This window comes from Phaethon aethereus, assembly GCF_964289735.1.
Source record: "Phaethon aethereus genome assembly, chromosome: W".
Lineage (NCBI taxonomy): Eukaryota > Metazoa > Chordata > Aves > Phaethontiformes > Phaethontidae > Phaethon > Phaethon aethereus.
The window spans coordinates 4248904-4273827 of record NC_138581.1 but is presented as its reverse complement, the minus strand read 5'-3'; the positions used below and the strand labels follow the sequence as shown (position 1 = coordinate 4273827).

General features: G+C 48.5%; 1 protein-coding gene across 2 annotated transcripts in view; it reads left to right on the top strand.

The window, feature by feature from the left end:
- The first annotated feature begins 12947 nt into the window (after positions 1–12947).
- The window catches only part of LOC309415105 (CBP80/20-dependent translation initiation factor-like), a 114154-nt gene continuing 102177 nt past the window's right edge, over positions 12948–24924 (top strand). For both annotated transcript variants that reach the window (XM_082012551.1, XM_082012550.1), the window contains exons 1-2: positions 12948–13227; positions 18672–18755. In XM_082012551.1, coding sequence (XP_081868677.1) covers positions 13048–13227; positions 18672–18755 — 264 coding nt within the window. In that variant the 5' untranslated portion in view covers positions 12948–13047. The remainder of the gene's footprint in view (positions 13228–18671; positions 18756–24924) is intronic.

Sequence of the window (24924 nt, the reverse complement as noted above, 5' to 3'; positions counted from 1 at the left end):
TGTGTCATGGTGGACCTGCTCACGTGGTGTTGAACACCAGCACCAGAGTTCCCTGTCCCCTTGTGCTTCCCCAGGGCTTCATTTGGTTCCCTGCCTCTTAATTTATTATTATTAGACTAGAAGGGACTTCTTTTCCTTCTGCATGTACAGAATTGCCAATTTCCCAAATTCTTGTTCTTTTCCACTAGAATATGTAGATCTCATCAATGGCGGTGCCATGGCTGCTGCCTGTATGGGAACTGATAAGGTCCATGACCGATGCTCCCCAGGGTGGGCATGGTAGTAAAAGCCAATCTGCTGCTTATTTTATAACATTTGGAGGAGTGGGGGTCCAGGACCTAGAGGCAGGTTTTGGAGATTTTGTTTGTGGGTGTTAAGTGGGTTTTTTTAAGGTGGTTTCTTTTTTAGCGCTGAAGGTAATTGAGATTCAGAATATCTCTGAATACACTTATATGTGCATGGATTCTTTCAGATGAGTGGAACTATCTCAGAGGGGTGTGGTAAGTTGTTTATTTTTCCTTTCCTCTGCAAAATGGCAGAGATTTACTGGATGACTTTTCTTTCCAGTTCTGGATGAGCAGCTCATATTAGGCAGAAGGCACAGGGATCCCCTTTGAGTGAGCTAGCTGGGGGGTCATAGGGAATTGTCTCTCCTTGAAATCTGCTCCTTGCTTTGTTCATGTAACCCAAGCCCAAACATCACCAGATCCAAGGCCAGGAAGGATTGTTCCCCTTGGTCGGAGAAGCAGGAACGCAGGGACAATTTGCTTTTCTCCACTGCTGATGTGCAGAAGGTGGCTGATGCAGCAAAAAGCATCTTGCTTCCACATTCCCATTTAATCTTTCAAAGACCTTGAATATGGGAGACACCTGAGGCTCTCCTACCCCCAGCCTTGTCACACAGATGAGCTTCATTTCCAAAAAAGAGGAAAGCTGTGATGAAGGGAAGAAATCGGTGGGGATGGAGGCAAGATTCTATGAGGATGTGAACCTCATGAGGTTCAACAAGGCCAAGTGCAGGGTCCCGCCCCTGGGTCGGGGCAACCCCCGGTATCAGCCCAGGCTGGGGGTGAAGGGATGGAGAGCAGCCCTGCCGAGAGGGACTTGGGGGTCCTGAGGGATGAAAAGCTGGACACGAGCCAGCAATGTGCGCTCCCAGCCCAGAAGCCAACCGTGTCCTGGGCTGCCCCCAAAGCCGTGTGGCCAGCAGGGCGAGGGGGGGGATTCTGCTCCTCTGCCCTGCTCTGGGGAGACCTCCCTGCAGGGCTGCGTCCAGCTCTGGAGCCCTCGGCACGGGAGAGACACGGACCTGCTGGAGCGGGGCCAGAGGAGGCCCCAGCAACGCTCCGAGGGCTGGAACCCCTCTGCTGGGAGGACAGGCTGGGAGAGCTGGGGGGGTTCAGCCTGGAGCAGAGAAGGCTCCGGGGAGACCTTCCTGCAGCTGCCAGGGCTGAGAGGGGCTGAGGAGAAAGATGGGGACAGGCTTTTTAGGAGGGCCTGTTGAGACAGGACAAGGGGTGATGGTTTTAAACTAAAAGAGGGCAGATTCAGAATAGATCTAAGGAAGAAATTTTTCATGCTGAGAGTGGTGAACCCCTGGCCCAGGTTGCCCCGAGAGGTGGTGGATGCCCCATCCCTGGAAACATCCCGGGTCAGGCTGGACGGGGCTCTGAGCAACCTGCTCTGGTTGCAGATGTCCCTGCTCACTGCAGGGGGTTGGACTGGATGGCCTTGAAAGGTCCCTTCCCACCCAAACTGTTCTACAATTCCATGATTCCCAGGAGGAGAGGACCAGCTGGCTCCTCCTAGCATAAAATCCCATCCATCCATCCGAAGTGGCAGCCCTGGCGTTTTGGCTGGCAGCCGAGGTATGTTCTCTGAATGCTGCTAACAGCCAGTGTACGGATGAAAAAATGCTCTTTGCCAGCAAACTACGGGCATGGTTTAATAGGGATTAAGCACCCTCTGCGCCTGCCCTGCTGCTGACCGGGGGATGCCGCTCCCATCCCATCCCTCCCCGCCGGCAGCGACCCGTGGGATGGATTACTTCAGCGGGTTGACATCTCAACTTAGAGTTGGATGTGTCTTTTAGGATTACAGGGCTTTTCACAGCCCAAGTGCTCATTATATTGCCTCGGTGCTTGGAAAGAAAAGATTTACTTCCTGATAATGGTTTCCCTTCGGTTATTTGTAAAAGACGGTACGCGGTGGCCGGCACCGGCACACGAGCACGCGGTCGAAACGTGCGATTGCAAAGCGTATGGATCAGCTGGTTATTATAATGCTTTTATTTAGGATGTGGGCAGTGCTCGCTGCCTGCACGGGGAATTTTGCATCCTGGCTGCTGCTTCCATGGGATCGGGGCTTATCGTTGGTTGCCTGAGGATTGCTGCCCGCTGCGTGCATCGTAGAGGGGCACGCAAGTTTGCACGCCATACGTGCGCAAGCTCTTCTGACGGGAGAACATCCTTCATCCATGTCTTCTAGCATAATTCCTGCAGCCGTCATGTCTTACCCAGCCTGCTGGTGCGATGCCGTGTGCTCTCTGAGGAGAAGCAGTGCAGCTCCGAAGAGGAGATCATGGAGTACACGTGAAATCTGCATTTTTTTTCTATTTTTTCCAATATTTTTATCTGGCGACATTTCCTTTGGAAAGGTGAAAAATAACAAGGATAAGATGTAACGTGGGCTCTTGTTTCATTAGCTTCTAGTAGGAGCAGGGGAATGTGAAAATGGATTATATCTGACTTAAGTCACAGGTTGTAGCATCAGCCGATGTATAGATAGGTTATAAAACTCAAGCTGTTCTTGATTCAGTGGTTCGTGGTTGTGGGTTTTTTATGACCTGTTTCATGTTTTATTTCTAAAAATGCTGATATATTTCCATGAATCGAATTTGTATGAAAATCGGGACAGGGAGCATGCCTTGGGGTTGTGCTGCAGCCAGAGTGATGCTCCAGCAGACTCCTTGCCCTGGCATCCCATGTAGTGGAGCATCCCATCATGAGGTGGGACCAGCGTCCTTCAGATGGGCCATAAACACACCTCTATTCACCTTCTGAAGCTGAGACAGTGGTTTTATTAGCTGTGTGCTGGTTTTTCTTCCTTTCTTTTTCTTGGTAACATCCATCACAAGCCAAAGGTAATATCGTCCCCACTCTGGGCAAGGAAGCCCATCTGGTGGGAAACTGCTCCAACCTCGAGCACAGATGTGACACAGTAAAAGACTTTGTGTTTCTGACAGTGACGAGGCTTTGGTTTTGTTTAAAAAGAAAGAAAAAACAAAACAAATCCATCACCCAGCCGCAAAAAATTCCTCATTGCAGTGAAGCAAGCTACGTAATAAGTTATTGTCTGGGGAGGGGATTTCTGGTTATTCCTCTCCCTTCTTTGCTGGATCACTGTGTCAAGGCAGCTGTTTTGGGTTGGATTCTGCAGTCTTCTGCACTTGATAGTCTCCTGGCTTTCTCCTTTTTCGTTTTTTTTCCCCCATTTATTTCTATGTTTATTTTAATGGCTCTGTCTCGGTGCGCTGTGGCGTTCGCCCGCTCTGTGACATGCCAGGCTCATGGATGGCACTGCAACGTGGCAGCTGTTGGGCTCCTGTCGTGTCACTCGGGCTTTTCTGCATCACCAGAAACCAGACCTGAGACTGGATGGATGATGAAATGTATAAAATGCTCCGCCAGCCATGGATGCATCAGCCTCTGAAAAGCCTAAGCCTAACTCCAGCAGCAGCCGCGCGATGTGGTTTTCAAAGGTGTTTACATTTTAATCAGAAAAGGATCAGATCCAGGATATAATCATTTATATTGCTGTGCTTGATGTTTTGGAATCTGGAAAAATACCGGCTATGGAACAGCAAATCCAAAAGGCAGACGTGCTGCTTCATCTGTGCTCATGGAGACACGGTGATACCTGGATGGGGGGAGTCATGGTTCATCTCTGTTGCTTTCATTTTCCATCGTAGCTGTGCCTGCGGTTTGCTGGATACGAAAGCTGGCCGCCGGCAATAAAGATAAACTGCTCCTTTCACTCGCCGGGATGCTCTCATCGCTTTAGAAAGGCACATTGCTAATTACTTGTTGTTAGAAATGGGCTGGATTAGGAGAGAGAAAATATTGCTGCTGAAGGAGCTCATTAAAAGGAGATGCTGGGAAGCGAGCCGGCTGCCTGCCGGCCGCAGCCATCCTGATAGGCAGGAGCTCAAACCCCAGACACGGATGGTCAAAGGTCCTTCTGCCTGTACTGCTGCCAGAGCGCTAGCTGCTGGGCGGTTATTTGCAGAATGAAAGCGCGCAGAGGGTTTCACCTGACCCGAAGGTGCTGATAAGAAGCAGATGAGAAGAAGGAGAGTTGTCCTGCAGCAGCTGCTGCCCTGGTCTGTGTGGTCAAAGCATCCCTCGCCTCCCAGGTCTGGGGCTGAAGGGACCTCCTTCCCCATGCACGTTGTGCACTTCAGCAGCTTTCAGCAGTTTCCAGCTTTGGAAAGCCTGGCTTGGAGAAGACACTGGGCAGGCAGTGTGAGGGAGATGGTGGTGGAGGGTTTAACCAGGTGCCTTCCTCTCTGCCCAGCCCCAGAGGACACTGAGCAGAAGAGCCATGTCCTCTCCATGAGAGGTCATGCCCAAGAAGTCTTCACTGTAGGGAGTGGAGAGCAATGGAGTGAGTTTTGGAGGCTGGACAAGAGATGTCAAAGTTGATGTTGGTTGCTCATGGGGCAGGACGTGGTGTCTGCTGGCTGGGGCTGATCTGGAGCCTCTCCTCAGGTCTTGCTGGCGGCTCTCTTCAGTTTGGCTTTACCACCATCCCAGGCACAGATAAAGTGTGTTAAAACAGACAAAATCAGGCCACAGATAAATCTGTGGGCTGCTGGGCTCCTTCTCGGTGCGTGTCCCAGGTGTCTCAGAGCAGCAGTGACCTCCTGGATCACAGCAGGCTGTGGGTGCGGAGGGGCTGCCCTGAGCACCTGCAGCTCTCCTGCCTGGGGGTGGCTGCAGGGGGGCACTGCCCCGTTTCAGTCCTCCCCATGGCCGCTGGCATCTGGGCCAGGCTGCACTTCTGCGGCAGGTTTTACGCACATCCGCTATTACATCCTCATGCTTCGTTGCTGCCTACTTAGCTTAAACCTGTTGTGGAGGACTCCGAGGTCCTCCATGACTTCCACAGTGCTTTCCCAGCCACATACCTGCCACGGGAGAAAGAAACCATGAGACCTCAGTCCTGGGGCAATAATGCTGATTTTGAGGACTTTTTGTGATACCCTGGAAGTCCTGGGGTTATTTTTGGAGAAAGTTTGCTTTGAGGGCAAGTTTCCATCACTGGGAGGAGACGTGTACTGACCTCGTGGCTGGTGCCACATGCTTTGCTGCTGGCGCTGGCAAGCGGAAGGATCCTCTTGCAGAGGAGATGATCCTCAGTTAACACTTGCCATGCCACCGAAATAGGCAGGCATTTAAAATTTATCTATTATAAGCCCCTCAGGGAGAGCAAACGCAAGAGGGACACTGGAGATCCCACCACAGAATACTCTGGAAGGAGATGCCTGTGTCAGTACGTGAAGAATTTGCACTATGGCTGCCTTTTATAGGAGTCTTCTCTTGTTCCTAGCAAAACCTGGGGTGATAAATCCCATGTGGCAAGAAAAGGGTTTTCGGTGATCTGCCAGGGTAGCTCTGGAGCCTGTCACAGCCTGCCTGTGAGCTGCCTGCTGCCCGGTGTCTGGCCTGCAGTGGCATTTCTGGAGAATAAAGCTTCTGCTCTGCATTCCTCCTGCCCTAAGTTTGAATCGCGGAGGAGCAGGGGATTGGCATGGGAATTTTTTCAGCACTTACCTGGAGAACAAGTGAGGAAGAGACACGGGTATTCCAGCTGAGATGCCTTAAGTGAGTCATTTAAACCCATATCTAAACAGCTGAGGCCAGGTAGGTGGTTGGAAAGATGGTCTGGGTGCTTGTCATTTATTGGGATTTGGTGGTCGTTGGACCTTTTGATAATTGAACGTTGATACAGGTGCCTAAGTCTGGACATGTTTGATGCTAAGCACTGCATTAAGCAGTTCCATTTTAGAGATCTTCTCCAATCATCTCACTTAGGTGTTAGCATTAACTCCTGAGAGTGCGGCTGTGGGGTAAATCCTCTTCCAACTTTAACTATTTGGGTACAAGTGATAGCATGGTGCTCTTGGTTCTCTTGTCTTTGAAGGCCACAACCTTCAAATAAACTTGTTGTATGTGAAAAGGCATTTTAGGCTTTCAGCCTTTCCATCCAACGGAAGCAACAAAAATGGCAAAAGCAACTTCTTTATTTCCTTTGCTGGTGCCTGACCAGATTGGACCTTGAGTAGGAGCGACAAGGTGTGCGGTTGTTGGCTTAATGGTAGGTTAGGATGTTGGTTTGTCATACTAAGTTGGAGCAAGAATTGTTTTAGGAAGAGCTCTTCATGGAGAGCAGTCTTGCTGACGAAGTTGTCATGTCAGTATGTTTTGGACCAAAAGACCCTGCTCCTCACTTCAGGGGTGTTTGTATGGGGCTGGAGTCCTGCTTCCTTGGGATGGCTGGGGCACAGGTGGGTCCTATCCCCAGAGAAGAGCTGTGGCTGCCCTGCAGTGCTGCCTCAGCACTGTCGGGCTGCTACAGTCCAGATTTTGGAGAACCTTTGTCTTGGTGTGCTGGAGAGAGGATGGCTGGAGCATCTTCCCCGGGGGAGGACGTATGTATGGGGTCCTCTCACCCAGACTGCAGTGAGCTGATGGAAATGCATTGCTGTCCCTGCATGTCTGTCATCTCATCACGGACTCACTTTTCGTACATCATTTTGGTTGCAAGTTCCCCTACGTTGTTGCCTCCTCCATCTTGCCCAAAATGGGTTCCTTTTCTATTACTGCTCTTCACCCATCAGACTCACCGCTTGGTTCCTCAAGTTCAACAAGCCTGGAACACCTTTGGGAGAAGGGCAATGAATGTACAAATGTCATTAAAACTGCTTGTTCTTACTGAGTTTATTTGCTGACTAAGGGTAAAACTATATAATTGCCATAAACTCTATAATCTTGCTAAAGCAAGAACCACATTTAGATCACTTTAAAATAACAGCTATTAATAATAATTATACATTACAGTAACGCTGATAATTACTAAGTTATAATAAGCAGTTTGCACATATATTGACTATTTCTGCGGCTGATTCCATCCTTTATGGTCATAATAATGAGCATGGCCTGGGCTTTGTGGGAAAGGTTTGGAAGGTAATTTTCAGATCTCTCAAAATTTACAGATTTTGTGCTTTGACAGAGTAGGGGGAGGAATGGAGAACAGGGAGAAAAATATAGATTTGAGGTTGATCTATTAATTATCATTAAGGAGCATATCTGGGGTCTGGGTATCCTTAGTGGTAGGCGCTATGCCAACACAGATCCAAGGGATCACCGCTCCCTGAAGAGCTCTCAAGAACATGTGTTTGCTCAGTTTGGGAAGGCGTCAACCGCTTTGATGTTCAAATGTGGGTTTGGATTTTTGTTTGAAAACCTTTTGTTTGTACATGTTTTGAGGACAAGGCAACATGGGAAACATGCTCTAGGCACAGAGGTTTCCTGACATGTGGCATCAAGAAGAGCGGGAGACAATCCAGCCCATGCCGCCTTCCCAGCAGAGAGGGTTAATTTTGGAAAGGGAGAGAAGGTTTAGCATTAGTCAGACATCAGCCTGGATATTAAACCTTTGTGGATGGACTTGAATAGGTCTGAGTCTAGGTGGCAGCTTCTCTTATCAAAGTGCCTCCTGCCAAGGAAGAAGGTCCCTTGTTTGAGTTCCAAAATTTGTCCCTTTTAAATGGCCAGGCTGCTGGGTCCAGGAACCAACTTGCAGGACCCAGCAAATGGGCCTCTGTAAACTTGTGATTGGCTTGGTTTTGTTTTGTCAAGCACATTTTATATACGTGCATCTCACAGTTGGTAAAATTAGGTAGAGCCCAGAAATCAATGGGTAACAGGTGAAAAATCCCTGCCTAGAAAAAGCTTCGAGGATGGTGACCAAAACAACCCTCATGTGAACTTTGGGACATTTCTGGGCAGGCTGGTGGAAGTGGGGAAGGCAGTTGCATGATAACTAGGAGAGTCTCATCTAAACTGGAACAGACTGCTCAGCATGAAGTATGGAAAGTAGGCTGAGAGAGCAGAGAAGGCTTTCTTAAGGTGATGAAGTGCTTGATCATCTCATGGAATCAAAAAAACATTCAGGCCAGAGAAGACTTCAGGAGGTTTCTAAGTCCAACCGCTTGCCCAAAGCAGGATCAGCATCAAATTTGGGTATTATCCCACTGCTGTAGTGGTCAGGCATGTGTGGTCCTAACCATGAAGCCCAACAGAGGAAGGGAGCCTGGTCAGAAAGGGAATTCAAAGAACAAAATCAGAAAACCCAGAGCTGGTCGCTCTGAGGGAGTGCCAGGAGGTGCCACAAAGTCCAGATGTTCCTCAGCTTATTGAGCCTCTTTATTGATGCCCTGCGTTGGGTGATGGTGCCGTATTGGCAGTGGCCCTGGCACAGCTGGCACACTGGGATGTCCCCATTGGGTGGTCAGTCTCTGTGTCATTACGTGATTCACAGCGACTTGGTGTAGACTGAGCTTGCAAAGAAGATTACAGACCATGACTTGCTAGTCTTTTATCTTATTATAAGGGTTAGATGTCAACCAACTCGTCGTCCATACCTGGACATCTGCTCTAGGGATCTTTGTGTACAGTGATGATCCTATCCCAGGTGTATGTGGTAACTCATCATCCTTAAACATAGGGGAGATTTTTTCCTGCTGAGTTCTGGTTTCCTTTAGAGAGAGGTGAAGGTACTGCAAGGTGACTTGGTTTTAAGAGTTTCCTACTAGAGACCCTTAAATATCTCAAATACGTGGTTTGTGCTCATTTGCCGGACGTGGTGACTTCTGACAAACCCATTCCCTTTCAGTCCACCATCTCTCCTGTTGCTTAATCAACAAAATGCTGCTTGGGCATGGGGTGGGCACCCGAAAAGTGGAGTCGTGTGTATTAGCCCTTGCTCTGCTTTCTGCTTTGTCACGCGTGTTCAAGGGGGAGCATCCCCAGTGCAGAGCCCTAGGCTTGGATTTCCTCCAGTGCCAGCTTCAAAATAAAATAAAATAGGCAAAACCCCTTCGCTTTGTGTTGTGTGGCCCCAGGGGATGGAGGATACCTTCTGGCTCTGCTTGCTCCATCCCAAGTGTTGCCACCTGTATCAGCTGTCCCCTACCTCATGTTGTCACCTCCCCACGCCATTGTGCCCTCTGGGACTCATTGCAGTTGGGACTTATTCTCCCAACTCTTTCTTTAGCACTTTCTATTTAATAATTGGTGCTTTCCATTTGGTAATTGGCACTAATTAGCTAAAAGGGGAGAAACATGCCCTTCTCCAGGGCTCCATGTTCTCTGGGGCTCCTCTCTTGCCTATTTTTTTTTCTTTCTCCTTTTTAATGCGCCACATGATTTTTGTTCAGGAGCTAATGTGTGATATTGATCTACATAATGAGCCTTTTTGACAGTCTGGGCACATTTGGGAATAATTCTTTGAGCAGATGAAGTCCTTAGGCCAGAACTGCTCGTTCTCGGCAGTTTCCAAATGAAGCCACAATTGTTCAGAAGTGACAGATGAGAAATAGTTCAGGAGTTGGAAATTACACGAGCTGGGAACAGATTTTTTTTTTTTTTCCTTCTCTTCCGGATGGTGTGTGACTCACTCCAAATTTGCTTCGTAATTTTATACTCGTCTCAAAACGGACTGTAAATACCAGTTCCTGATGAAGGAGAGGGTGAGGGATGAAGTCTTGGCGTCCTGCAATGTGGTGGGAGCTCTTGTGTCTTCTCCCTCCTAACTGCAGGGGAGGAGGAGTTTAAGTCTTACCGAAAGACACTGGTCCAGAGATTAATTTGTGTGTAAACATACCCAGCCCAGGTACAGGAGTTGATGGTTTCTTTTCTTTAAGGTGTGAGTGGCCTTCAGCCATGGAGAAATAAGGAGGAGAGGGGTTGTGGAGCTCCCTCCACAGTGCTTGGGTGGGGGACAATGCGGATGCTGAGCCCCTCCCCATCACTCACCACAGCTGCTCTGGATGGGGGATACGAAGCTTGGGGTGAACTTAGAGCCAGCACCTGACTGATGGCCAAAGAAGTGGTGTCAGCCCCCCAGAGTGGTCCTGTCTCCCACAGCAATGAGTCCCAGAGGTTTTATGTCACATGGAAAATACTTTTTTTTGTTCTTTCTTGTCCTTGCTGTTGTGGGTTCAGCCCATGTTTGCAAATCAAGCAGCTCCTGGTTGGGTCAGTACCTTGAGGAGAGACCTCCCAGGAAATCTGGCGATGAGTACTGAAGTGCAGGACTTGAAGAGTGTCATCTGCAGGGGTTTGCAGCTGGAATGGTCCCGGCTGCCTGCTCTGTGCCTCTGGGCACCCCAGGCATGGGCAGGAGAGAGGACCATGTGAGAGGGTGGTTTGGGTGGTGGCAGTCCCCTCCTCAGAGCAAACTCTACCTGTCCTTGCTTGCACGACGAGGTGTGTGGTCCTTACAGACTGGAAGCTCTTGTGTTGACCATGCAATATGCAGCCACTGTTAGATGTACAGGCTGTGGCTCCTTGCTCCAACCTGGGCTTTGGAAGTCTTGTAAACCTAAGTCTTGTTTGAAGGAAGTATCCGTAGCCACTTTCATCTGGGTGAAGGTCTCCTGATGCTGTTTCCATCTCAGGAGACCACAGGAGGACCTCTCCGTGCCTTTTGCTTGCATGTGGAATGTCCGTTTCGTTTCTGTCCTTGGTGATGGTGTGGTTTGTGGAACTGCCTTGTTCTATGCCTGAGAAGGTAGCATTTCAGTGACATGAAGGGGATGTCCTGTCTGTTGCTGGAAAACAACGGACAACTTTCAAAGGAGTGTGTTGTCTGGGATGGATGCACTGGGTAGGTGCACATGGTGATCACAGGAGCATCCACCTGAACATCATTAGAGCTGCCCTTACTAGCAATGCTTCATTTGAGGTTTCATCAGCTTTTCTTCATTAGGTGCGCATCTTCAGATGATCTGGATGTCAGCTGTTGACATCCTTATGGAATCATTCCCTGGCTAAGGGAGACCTGCAGGATTTGCTACGGTTTTTAATTCACTATATGGTTCAGAGGAGATGAAAGTGGTTTGAGTTCAGTCTCTTGCATCAATTGAGGAGATGTATGTGGGCTGGTGTATCCATTCTCATGTGTTGGCTTTGGAAAGTGGCTGGGGATGTAGAGGGATCTGGCTTTGATCAGAAACAGCAGAACACTTAATTCCTTGATGATCTGTGCCCTAAACAAGACTATCCTAATAGGGTTTGCAATTTAAGCCCCTGGATAATGGCTTCTTATTCTGCTAGTCATAATCTACATATACATATTTAGGAGATGGCTGTGCTCCTGGAGCAGAAACCGGAGGGTCCAACCATCAACCCAACACCACCATGCCCCCTAAACCATGTCCCGAAGTGCCACATCCACATGTTTTTTGAACACTTCCAGTGATGGTGACTCCACCACCTCCCTGGGCAGCCTGTGCCAATGTTTGACCACTCTCTTGGTAAAGAAATTTTTCCTAATCTCCAATCTAAACCTCCCCTGGCGCAACTTGAGGCCATTTCCTCTCATCCTATCGCTAGTTAGTTGGGAGAAGAGACCAACCCCCACCTCGCCACAACCCCCTTTCAGGTAGTTGTAGAGAGTGATAAGGTCTCCCCTCAACCTCCTTTTCTCCAGACTAAACACCCCCAGTTCCCTCAGCCGCTCCTCATCAGACTTGTGCTCCAGCCCCCTCACCAGCTTCGTTGCCCTTCTCTGGGCACGCTCCAGCACCTCAATGTCCTTCTTGCTCACATCCTTGCACAGCATTCTCTTTCTACTCTGCTCTGTATTTTAACTTTAACCAGCAAGAAGATGTTAAAACCCTACATACAGAACATTTAGTGATTCAGGCTCTCACCTCTGAAGGTTTGTGTCTTGGTTGTGCTATCTGCTGGTTTCCTGGAATCAGTTTGCATCCTGAGGATGCTTTATCTTAAAAGAATCATAAAGCCCCTGTGTCTTCTGTAGAGCTGTTCTCCTGCAGAGCTCATGCTCTCAAGCTGGTGAGGTGGGCAAGGGTTTTATCCCTCTGGAAGCATTGGCCCCTCGGAACCGGGAAAGGACCTTTTCATGTTGCTCCAGCCAGCAAAACCATGGTTCCACAGCACTTGTTGGACCAGCAGAGCAGGACTCGGTTTGGGAGAAGCAGCACTCATGTCTGGTCAAGATGAACGTGGGCTTGTGCCTCCATGAAGGTGATACCTTTGCTGTGGCAAGGGCTTGGGGCTGTGCTGGCACGGAGCTCAGACGGAGAGCATCGTTTCTTCTGTGGTTGCAAGTCGACTGGTTGATGCAGAACATGCTTTGTTGTTTTGCAGGGGTTTTCCCTTTTTTTGCTTTTTCTAATCCATTTTTAACAATGAGAGGTTTTAAAAATAGATTCTGGTTTGATCTCTGTTTCACGTGCAAACCTCCTTGCTGGACCATTTACAGTCGCACTGTTGACACAGCATCATTTACTGCTGCCATCCTAGAGAACCTTTTCAATTACCATCCTCTTCCTCACACCCCTGTCCATCATCCCCAGCTTATCACCCTTATCCAGCACAGCTAATGCCTTGGGCTTTTTAAATTAAGCTTTTTAATTTTTCTCTTGTGCCTGTGTCTGGAGGTTTTCAGTACCTTGGCTTTTAAGAAGGATGATAAGCAAAACGTCCATTGTTGTCCTTGGATGTAGGAATATTATAGAAATGGGACTTCTTTTCTTTGTGTACGCATGGAAACTCTTAAATATGATCACCTAGGATTATTATAAATGGTGTTGGATATACAGCGGAAGTATCCTGCCTGTGGTAACTGGCTACTGTTTTTTAACCTTTTTATAATTACTGGGAAATAATTTCTTGCTTTTTTTTTATTTTGCTTTCTCAGGCCCCCTCCGTTCTCGGCATCTCTCCTGAAGGGATGGAGAACTCGTCGGTGGCATCGGCCTCATCAGAGGCGGGGAGCAGCCGCTCTCAGGAGATCGAGGAGCTGGAGCGTTTCATTGACAGCTACGTCCTGGAGTATCAGGTCCAGGGGCTGCTGACGGATAAAACAGAGGGGGATGGCGAGAGCGAGAAGACGCAGTCCCACATCTCGCAGGTGGGTGAAGGGCACAGTGTGGAGTGGGTGAGGGGCTGGGGGACGCTGGTGGCTTGTCACCTGGGTTGGGGATGCGCATCCACTTGAAGCAGCTTTTTGAGCATTGGGGTGTAAAGCAGGACATAATAAAAGACTGGGTTTGGGGCAGCTTGCATCTTCAGGAGGATACGGGGTCTCCAGCCAGTTGGTAGAGGTCTCCTGCCAACTGGATTTTGTTTTTCCATGGTCTCAAGATGCGTGCCCTGAAGCTTTTTGACTTCTCCAAGGTTCCCATTTATAAATGAAGGACATTTCATTTGTAAATGAAGGGTGCCTCTCTCCATCACAAACAGCATCCTGCTTTGCCAGGTTGGAAAAATCCTGGAGGGATTGGGAAGGGGCTGCAGCGGCAGAGATGCTTGCTTGTGAGATATGTTCCCATCATATGCACAGGGGTGTTCATGAAACAACCAAGACCAGAAGATCAATCAAAAGCCCCAAATGCTCCTCAAAAGTGTGGTTCTTGTGGGCATTTTAGTATTTGTAATAACCTGTTTGCTTGCTTCATGGCTGCTATGTCAGAGAAGGAAATTGCTGTATTTCAGAGGATGGGAATACCCAGCAAACAGAGGGGTGGTTTTAGCAGGGATGTAGTTTGGTGTTGTCATTAGGAATGACATGGTCCTAGCTAGGTTTGTTCCTAAAGTGGACATTTTAGGAGAGATGAAGGAGAAATGAAACGTCCTGAACTGTTGTTGTTGTTCAGAGGGAAATGGTTTGTATTCTGGCGCCATGGTGTGCCAGATGCGTGCTGAAGATGTGAACTGTCAAAGGGATAAGGAGCCCATGGTGCGGGGAGGTGTGAGATCTCGTCTGTGCCCTTGGGCTTGTAAGGCTGCCGTGATCCTCCATTTGTGATAGAGGTGCTTTCTTACCCCGCAGAGCTTCTGGTAGCATAAAATATTTAGGTTAGAGACCACTTACATACTGGTTACGAGGATGAAATAACAATAATAAGACTAAACGGTCATAAGGGTAAGGATATGTCCATCATTAGATGTGTTTGAGCTGCTGGAGGGCTCTGCTGGCCTCATTTGGGTCTTTGTCTTTTTATATGAGGTACAAGGGAGACTGATCCCAAGGAGAGATCCTTTGACCACTTCACATTAAGCTTTAACGTTAGCTTAACGGCTAATGAGGCTGCGTGGCAAAGCCAAGGTGAGGGTGCGATGATGGGGAGGGCAGAGTCCAAGCTGGGTTTGTTGAGGACCACAACCTGCTCCAGTATGCAGAGAAGTTTTGTTGCGGGTCATTTTATCTCTCATTTCACACTGAAGTCTATTAATTGCTTACAGTTGAGGCCCTGCTTCCCTGTGGTTTTGTTCTGCCGTTAAATTGGGAGGAGCAGTTCGGGTAATGAGGGCAAGGGGCTCTCCTGCCAGCTGCTGGAGGTGCCCACTTCTCCTGTCCCATGCAACCCATGTGCTGGTAGTGGGGATCACAAAAGCCAATGTCCTCAAGTCCATCAGAGAGGACCTTTCTTTCCACTCCTGAGGTTCCACAAGGTCAAGTGCAGGGTCCTGCCCCTGGGTCGGGGCAACCCCCGGTATCAGCCCAGGCTGGGGGTGAAGGGATGGAGAGCAGCCCTGCCGAGAGGGACTTGGGGGTCCTGGGGGATGAAAAGCTGGACACGAGCCGGCAATGTGCGCTCCCAGCCCAGAAGCCAACTGTGTCCTGGGCTGCCCCCAAAGCCGCGTGGCCAGCAGGGCGAGGGGGGGGATTCTGCCCCTCTGCCCCGCTCTGGGGAGACCCCCCTGCAGTGCTGCGTCCAGCTCTGGAGCCCTCGGCACAGGAGAGACATGGACCTGTTGGAGCGGGGCCAGAGGAGGCCCCAGCAACGCTCCGAGGGCTGGAACCCCTCTGCTGGGAGGACAGGCTGGGAGAGCTGGGGGGGGTCAGCTAAGGAAGATCTAAGATCTAAGGAAGGCATTTTTCACGCTGAGAGTGGTGAACCCCTGTCCCAGGTCACCCCGAGAGGTGGTGGATGCCCCATCCCTGGAAACATCCCAGATCAGGCTGGACGGGGCTCTGAGCACCCTGCTCTGGTTGCAGATGTCCCTGCTCACTGCAGGGGGTTGGACCAGGTGGCCTTGAAAGGTGCCTTCTAACCTGAACCATCCTGTGATTCCCATCCTTACCTGATATCAGCAGTGTTTGTCTGATTTACCTGAGCTACGCAGGTTTGCTGGAGCTGAGGATCTGATCCAGAGCCTTGGACCTTTTATATATTAGCTTGGTGTAAAGAAATAACCAGTCAAAGGAACCTTTTTAAGAATAGATTTTGATGAAGAGGTCTTTTACAATTTGAGGATCAAAGCTGTTAGAAGTGGGATAAAATAAATTTAAAAATCAAGTGATCCAGAGTTTTTTATAGTGCATTTTTTTAACCTGAGGCTGGAAAATGGTTGTGTTTGAAGTGATGCTTTAGAGGGGCTTCAGGTCAAACAGGCAAGCACTGCTTTATTTAATATGTCAAGTTTAGAAATACTATTGAATTAGAAATAAATTAATAGTCAAAATTTTACAACCACTTGCAGGCTATCCACACCTCTGTCCATCTTCAGGACAAAAGTTGCTAATTCTCATGGCAGCCTGTGTACAAATTTTTGCATTAAGATCTTTGGTTGCCACAACCAAATCCATCCTCCAGTTGTGGAAACAGGATTTTAACTTCCCTCCATCTACCCTGAAAAACAGGAGCTGCTGTGGGTTTTTATGACAATGCTAGGGATGCTGCCTTTAAAGATGGTCATGTTTTATTTTCAAAAGAAAAATGAATAATAATGAAAGATCTGAACATTGAACCTTTTAATTAAACCACTTTTAGAGGCATCTCAAATGAAGCAGCTAAATATGGTTGTACCCCAGACCATCGGTGTCTTAGTTTAATTAGGATTCCTACGTGAAACTCCAGCAAAATGGAGTATTTCATATTTTTAGGGCTGTACATGGGACAAGATGTGAGGATGGGCTTTTACACAGGTCACCTGCTTTTATCGAGCCATGTCTTAAGGGATGTGTTAGGAAGGAATTACCTGTTGTGTCCCAAACCTATTCATTTTCCCACCTCGTTCTCCAAATTTATATAAGAAATAACCAGGAATTTTTATTTCTGGTTTTCTCTTCCTGATCACTTCTTATCAAAGCAAGCAATAAGCACTCCCGTATCCTGCAGCTTGTAGGAAACCAGCCTGATTGAAGGTGACATGTTCTCTCTTAATGAGAACTGGAGGAAAAAGGATGGGTTTATGGTGAAGGCACTGGAGTGAGACCAAGAAAATTGTTTTTAACTGCAAGATTCCGCCAACAACTTAATCTTTAACTTTGGGCAAGTTACTTAATCTCTCTGCAGTTCGTTTCCTGGTGGCTGTCATAATGTTTTCCCTGCCTGAGAGAGGATAAATCCACTCACCCATGTGTGTGAGGTGCTCAGATGGTACCCCATTCCCACATAAGTGTTCTCTGTGCTGGGGGAAGGAAGGAAAGACACATTGCACGCTCCTCCGTCCTCCACGCCACTCTCAGAGGAGCTGAATCCATCTCCAGTCCAGAGAATCCCAGAGTGTGGACATTTCCATCATGGCATTGTCTCCAGCCTTGCTCCCACCAGAAAAAAGGAGGAAAGTCGAAGGGAAAATGCAGTTTTCTTTTGGCTTTGGACATAATAATGGGTGAGCTGTACCTTGAGAGAACTTTCCAGGCATGTGGTTGCACTCAAAATTGTTAAAGCAGATATGCATAGGGTCTAGCAGAAGCCTCTCAAGTGTGATAGTGTCATGAGCTTCTCCGGGTAGGTCAGAAGAGGTGGCAGGAGAGCAACGGGTAGCTCAATAAAGAGCTCATGAAAGGCGAGGCTGGGGTTTCCCATCTGGTTGAGCTAGCATGGGCTTTCCGCTGAGGGCAGAGCTCTGCAGGGATGATGGGCAGTTCTAGTGGTGGTTCTTCCTCTCAGTTGTTGATTCATCCGTACCTATCAAGAAGCTCTCAGGTAGTTGCTGTTTGTACAGAATTAAATTTTCATTTTTCTTGGCACGTCAGCCTTGGTGATGGCATTGAAGTACTGAGTGTCTCTGGAGCAGCCAAGTGCCTCCAGGATGAAAGACCTCAGAAATGCAACTGGTCACCAAGGTTCAGTCTCAACTTGGGGGGAGGGGGCAACAAAATGACTTTAGGATTAAGCAGCCTCTTTTATGTTTATTTGCTTGATATTTTTTGTTTTCCCCTGTATGATGCAAACCTTCATTTATTTGGAGGGGAACCCCCAATGATCCCAAATCGAATTATTTTGGTGGAAGCACCTTGCTGTCAAACCCTGGGAGAAACAGCAGGTCATTCTCACCTGGTGAGGGGTCTGGAGCACAAGTCTGATGAGGAGCGGCTGAGGGAACTGGGGGTGTTCAGTCTGGAGAAGAGGAGCCTGAGGGGAGACCTTATCGCTCTCTACAACTACCTGAAAGGGGGTTGTGGTGAGGTGGGTGTTGGTCTCTTCTCCCAACTAACTAGCGCTAAGACGAGAGGAAATGACTTCGAGTTGTGCCAGGGGAGGTTTAGGTTGGATATTAGGAAAAATTTCTTCCACTGAGAGGGTGGTCAGGCATTGGAACAGGCTGCCCAGGGAGGTGGTGGAGTCACCATCTCTGGAAGTGTTCAAAAAACTTGTGGATGTGGCGCTTCAGGACATGGTTTAGGGGACATGGTGGCGCTGGATTAATGGTTGGACTTGATGATCTTGAAGGTTCTTTCCAACCTTAGTGATTCAGTGATTCTGTGATATTCCAGAGCTGCTCGCCTCTGCCATGAGCAGTGCTGACCTCCCACTATGGCCGAGAAGTCCTCCAATGCCCATGTCCTCCACCATGGGGCGAAGCTGGTGTGATGGCAGGGCTGCTGTCCAGGCTGCCCATCGCAGCTGTGGCATATGCCAGTAGCCAAACCTGCAGCTTTGAGGTCTGTTTTCTGTTTTGTTTAAAATAAAAACACAGGTTTTTGACTTGTATTTGTCCCTGAGGTGAACAGAATTGGGAAAAGCCGAAAATTCTCAACTGTCCATGGAAGACTCCATGGAAAAGAGTCATCAAGTCAAGCTGTCCTGGTGCATACCACGCGCCTGAGATACTGAACACCGTTGGAGTCTGCAAGGAAATACTGAGGATAATTTTTATTGCAAAGCATCATTTCAGGTGCCTTCCTGCAATTGTTCCTGCATCTTCCCTCTGCTCACCGTCAGCGGGTGGAGCATTTCCGAGCCAAAGCCTTTGGGATCATCCTCAAAAAGAGGGGGGAGCCACATGCAAACAGTGATGCCTGCAGCCGGATGGTGTTTGCTGTGCGCTGTGGACTGACACAGCAGTTTTCCCCAGCCTGGCTATTATTTTACACAATCCCTTTTTTTATCCCTTTTACAGTGGACGGCAGATTGTAGCGAGCAGCTTGATGGCAGCTGTTCCCCATCCCGAGGGAAGGGCTCGTCGTCTCACGAACACAATCAGGTAGGGGTTGTGTTTAGCTCTTCCTCACCAAACCTTTGCATTTGTTCTTGTACTGCCTCATCTGGCAGCGCTGCCCGCACTGCCAACTTTCCCTTTGCTGTGGAAGGGGAGATGTGTCCCTCTGCTCGGCATCCGAAAACTCGCTTCTGCTGAAACCGTGGGAGATGGGCAACATCCCAACGTGCGGATGGGTGCTCTGACCAGGAGCTTATTGCTCTGTGATAAAGAGGAAAAAAATATGGAGTGTCCCATTTACTCCTGAAGAGTTTCTTATTGCCATTTGTGCGAGGGACTTATTTGGAGCATCAAAGCTGACTTGGAAGTATGACATGTAGCTGGGATGAGGGATCTTTCTGTAGCTGTGCTTCTTGGTTGTGTGCTGCAGCACAAGGGTGGTGTTGCAGGGAAAAGGATTAAATAGCTGAGAGGGTGATCTAGGAGAAGCAGCAAAATTTGCAAATGCTGAGAGCCTGCGTTGGGTTTGCAATGACAGAAGCCAGGTGTGAGTCGGTTTTGGTGGTTGTACATGGTGTGAACATCAGTGAAGAGTATTTACCAAGCTCTGCTGGCATCGCTGGAGGTGGCTGTCCCTCCTCTGTGCGAGCAGCAGCATGGGAGAGGGTTGGGTAGGGTGGAGGCATAAGTTTGGCTGTTGTCACCTGGTTGAGGACCTGCTGTGCCACCATGAGACTATCACCCCGTAAAAGCAGTGTTTGCCCAAGGAGATGTAAGACCAAGCTGGCTGCAGGAAAGGGTGGAGCAGCATTTGCAGTTGCTGTGGCTGATGGAGCTCCCTCTGGAGAAGGGGCTTCAGGCTGGTGGTTTTGGTGCTCTTGCCCTGCTTGATGTCCTCCTATGCATGAGGTCTGGCCCTTGCCACAGGAGAAAGCCTGGGAGCCCCTTGCAGGGCAGTACAAGAGCCTGTGCTGGTCTAAGCCCTGCGTATTGCAGCTTCTGCATCCTGTTTTGGGCATGGCTTCTTCTCGCACAGGGCTCACGTGTCTCCTCCCCGCCGTGTGCCTGGATGCAAGGATGCCAGGAGCATCTATACAAGCACACAAAGGCAGGATCTCTTTGTGTAGGAAGGTGCGTGCTGTACGGAGACGCTACTTCAGATGAACCTCTGAAAGCTTTGATCTGCTCTGAAATATTGAGCAGCAAAACCCCGGCTGGGCTCCCTCCCACCGCCGCAGCCGGCTGCTTGAAATTCAGCCGGGAGGCTGGCCATTTCCCTTGGGTCTCCTTGGGTTCTGCGGGGTGTTAGCGGGACGGCGTGTTTTCCCTGGAGAAGAAGGTCCCTGGCTCTTCACCCCTCATGAGGGCTCAGCTGACATGCCAGTCTCTGGTGGATACCACAGGAAGATGCAGGAGACACACACGAGTGATGCTTTCCTGACTCCAATCAACGCAGCCCTGACATCTTCCATCTACCTTGTGCCGTGCTCTCTTTTGTTTCAACTTGTGGGGGTGTTTTATTTTTTTAATTTTTTTTCCTGGGCATTAAACCTATTTGATCTCCTCCAGCACGGAGCTTGTTTTCTCTATGCAAATAACATTCACTGATGCCCAAGCTGTTTTCCCTGCATTTGGGCTCTCTCCCAGCCTGCAGCGGAGCTAATAATTATGTCTCTCCATGTTGGGCTTCCTTTAACAGCAAGTAACAAATTTTCCTTGGCACCAAGGAGGAGCTGCAAGCTATTGTTCTTCTGTCCAGGCGAGCGTTTCTCTTGCTGTTACTGATATATGAGTGTAACTCTGCTGGTGAGGACTAGGTTCAGTTTTATTACTGTTTCTGGCTGTTGATTTTTCACTAGTAGCTTTAAACATGAAAAAAAAAAAATTCATTAATAAGGTGTTTGTCTTGAATGTAAATTATCAATCACTCTTCAAACCTGCTAAGGGAAAAGCTGGCTAATTATTTCCCAAGGGTTGTTAAGGGGTTTTTGTTGCAATTTTTTATGGATTTTGAGGGGTTTGTTTGGAAAATCAAATTCCTGGTTTTTCTATTTTATTTCCAGCTGAGAATTCTGCATTGCTGGTTGTGCAATACGCACTGGTCTTAGTTGAAAAATATTTGGATGTGAGATTTCTGTTGGCTTCAGCTACTATGAAAATGTTATATATCGGTGACCATGATATGCCTTACATAGTTCTAACGTGACAATCAGAAAGGGCATTTATATGGAAATCCAGGTTAGTCCTGGAAATATATTCAGCATCTGGTTCCTTTTCTGTGACGGCAGAGTAGTCCAGGGCTGCATTTTCAGAAGTAATTGGCTTCCTAAAGGTTATAGGGAAGCCTAGAGTAAAGCTGACTTTCCCATGGCTGAAAACCCCCCTCTGCATCCCTAAGTACCGGATGCCTTTGAAATTCTCATCTCTAGGATCCAGCAAGTTTAAGGCAAATAAAAGGAAGATTTTTCGTGTGTATGTAGGTGTATTATGTGTTTATATAGACATTTCGGTGTGGTATGCGTGTATATAAGCATCCACGGGATGTTGTAAAAGTGTGGGGCTGGGAGCAATTCCTGGATAATGTACAATTTATGGGTAAGAATAAGGTGTCTTGATGCAACCTTAAGTCCAGGATATTCCTAAATTGCTGTTTTTCTGACGCTGTTGGCTATTCTGGGAAAGACCACCCCATACTTGCCCTCCTCTTACACTCCTTGGTGAGACATCTGCTATTAGCAGCTGTGGAAGACTATGTGGGGGTCAGTGTCTGTAGGCTGGCACTTGTGCATCCCGTACAAAGCAGTGGCTTACAAATGGGGAAAATTCCTCCTAGGAACCTTTTACTCTGGTCTTTCCAGTTCTCTGGGCAGGCGGGTGTGAGAAGACAACTTGCTCATGGCAGATCTCATGACATAGATTTTGTGAACTCCTGGTGTGCCGAGAAGATCCTGGTTTCATAATTATATTCAGCTCACCAATAGTCTCCTTGTTTCCCACTGCGAAAGCTTTCGTTTGCTGCATGGTATTGCCGTGCTCCGCTAAGCCCCACTGCATTTTGAGCCGTACCTCCCGGAAGATCTGCTAGCACCGTGTGAGCCCCTGGGGTGAAGACCACTCCACCAGTGAACGCAAGATACTATCTGAGCACCGTATCGCTTCTATAAGGGAGAAGAGTTTAGGTAATGGAATAATTTTAAATCTTTTTATGTTTGGATTTATTCTTTTTCCTAAAAAGGTCCAATGGGAAGATTTTATATAATACTTTATTTACATTCCCCTTGTGAGGCTGTTGCAAGTACGAAGCTCTTTGATATATTTCTGAGAGCAATTCATTAAGTAAAAGACTTCTGGTATGGTATGTATTTAGAGAGCCAGCGGAGCTCTTGGTACATGAAAGGCCTGGCAGCAGCTCCCTTCCAGGCTCCCCTTATGGAAAGGGAATGAACAAAAACCAGAGCGACTCTGCGGGTTTGTCCCATTTCTCCAGGCGGTGGGAGAGGGAGAGCTGAAAATCCTGCTTCTTGGCCAAGTCCATCTTTTCCCCCATGGTGGCTGGCTGTCACTGATCATCACCAAGCAAAAGCCTGTGTTGTTGGCAGTAAATGGGATTGGAATTTATTTTACTGCTTATTTGTATGTGTGTCCATATCCCACCAGGTGCAGCAGAGACTTGTTACATGGTTGGGGACCTCCGAGGCTTCTCCAATTGATAGTCATGTTGCCTTCCTACTGAGCAGTGAAGGAGCAGGCAGGGTGTGTAGATCATACCTGGATTATCCTACATCCTGCCAGTAGCACCCTTCTGCTGTCTTCACCAAGGAGCTGGTGGTGGAGCGGATGACTTGGTTTGCTTTCCCATTAAGCCAGTAGAAACAGCAGCATGCTTGTGGCAGGCGCAGGTGCTGGGTTTCCACTCTTGGGTGTTGGCTGGAGAAGACTAGCTGGCTGGGGTCAAGAGCATCCCAAGGGCTGTGCTGACAAGTTAAGAGCATAAGATGTTGAGCGTCCTGTGCTGTTCGGTAGCATGGAGATGTAGAGGGCTTTGTAGGGATTGTGAACTTGTCACCGAGTCCGGCACGTCCTGCCAAGGGATGTCTGAACCCCAGCCCAAGTCTTGCTGAAAAGGAAAGCAATGAGAACGTGCAAAAAATCAAAGCTAATAACACATGAAACTTTATAGTCCATGTTTCCATGACTCAAAAAAAGCACAGTGCTGTGCTAGTGCCAAAATGTTCCCAGGCAGGAGATGCTTCACATCTTGTGAGCTCAGACTGTAGGCAGAGGGCATCTGACCTGCCTGCATCTGGGGAGGTGCAGAAAGGGGAGGTGTCTTTCACTGCTATGCATGGGGTAGGAGCAGAGCAGATCCACTCAAACCTTTCAGGTCCTTCTTTCATGTGTCTCCCCTGAATCTCAGAACCCTCTCTGATGATGAGCACTTGGCTTCCAACCATATGAAGTCATGGCTGGAAAAGCTATGAGGTTGCCAAAGCAGAGGCAATAGTACAACCCTCTTCCAGGTTGTCCTGTAGCACCTTCAGGATGGGGCGATGTGTGTAGGTTGTCTCTTGGGGTACAGCAGATTTCAATGCACAGTGAAACTTAATTTTATAGAAAGTGCAAAAACTGAAGTAGCAGTGCAGATTTCTCTTGTTCTTGCTATTTCGTCAAGCAGCGCAGAGATGGTTTTTTGAAGGCATCAGTGCTGCTTCACCACCTGGGGTCAAACATGAGGAAATCCTTCCCGATGGATGCTGCAGAGGCAGGTGGCAGAGGATCACGGTCTTGGGCAGTGGCCACGTCACTACGTCCAGAGTTGGACTGAGGCTGCTGCGACCAGCACCACCATCATGTAAGCTTCTCAAGTCAGCGGTGAAGTTGTCCGTGTGCCAGCTTAAACCCACTGACATCAGCAGGCAGCATGTAATGCCCCAAATCCTTGGCTAACCAGATCAGCACTGGAGAGTGGGTGGGCGCTGCTTGTGAAGAGGCTGGCAGGGTCTCCAGACTGAAGGTGTAATTCAACTCTCCGTGCTGATTAGACAGCCTATGTCTGGCTTTAGTTGCCCATCCCTGGGTCCAGATCTGAAGTGCAGTGGTTTTCTTGCTCAGCAAAACATGAGGGATAGTCCTGGGGGCAGTTTGGAGTTCTCCGTCTCACTGACTTGCTTGTGTCATAGCCCAGGGCCAGTTTGTACACTGAATTTGGTTGAGGTTGGCCACCACGCTGAAGATCTGTTGGGACAAGCAGGTGCTGATAGATCCTGCAGTCACTTTGTCTCATTTCCAAAAGAAAAAGAGAAGGTCAGGGAGTCACTTTGAGGCTTTGCCAGAAAATACAGGTTGGTGTAGCCATGCCTGACGGAGGGAAAAATTAGATCTTTAAGTCAGTGGGATGACCTGCCCATGATGAAAGAGCAACTCCAAGAAAACCAGTCACTTAATGGTTTTTTACCTGTAGTTGCTGGGTGTCACTCCCTCCATGTAGTGAATGCAGCCCTGTTCAATTATGGTTGGAGAGGACCGCTGAGAAAGAAATCAAGTCCTTTAGGTAATATATAGTCCCTTTCTCTGGGACTTCTGTTCAGGATACACCTCGTGAAGCAGCACTGCCCCTTGTGAAGCAGACATCTCCTTAGGTGTCTGAAGGTCTGGGAGTGAAATGCTTCGCTGCTTTCCTGCCTGATTTAGGAGAACTACTGCTTACTGAGGATGCAGGAAGGTGTCTCTAGGCCTGGTGTTACTAGTGACTCATGTGGAAGGATGTCTCATCACCCTCACTTTCCATTTGTGTAGAGCGAACAGGGTGATGCTGGTCTGCCCACTGAGGGAGAGCTTCCTCCACTCTATTGTCATGAAACTTGCAGTAGCTGTTACCTTTGAGGCCTTCATTCTTCTTCCAGATTTGGTTGAATAGGTCAACAAGTGCCAAACCTCTTGGCAGGGTAGGGATGGCACAAGCCATTTCCTCTGAGATCAGGCAGGAGCTTGCTGCTGGGTTTCCATGGTATGTCTGAAGTTCTCAGTGCCATTCTGAGTGCTCTCAGTCCTCCTTCTCATCTTCATCCTTGAGCTTAAAGGAGCTCTCTAGCATATCCTGGGCTAACAAGTCTCTTCCAATGTTGTCCAGAAGGAACACAACCACACAAGCTCGGCCCTTTCCTGGGAAGTCCAGAAAGATTTTGTAGACTTAACCTCCTGCTTCCAAGCCCAT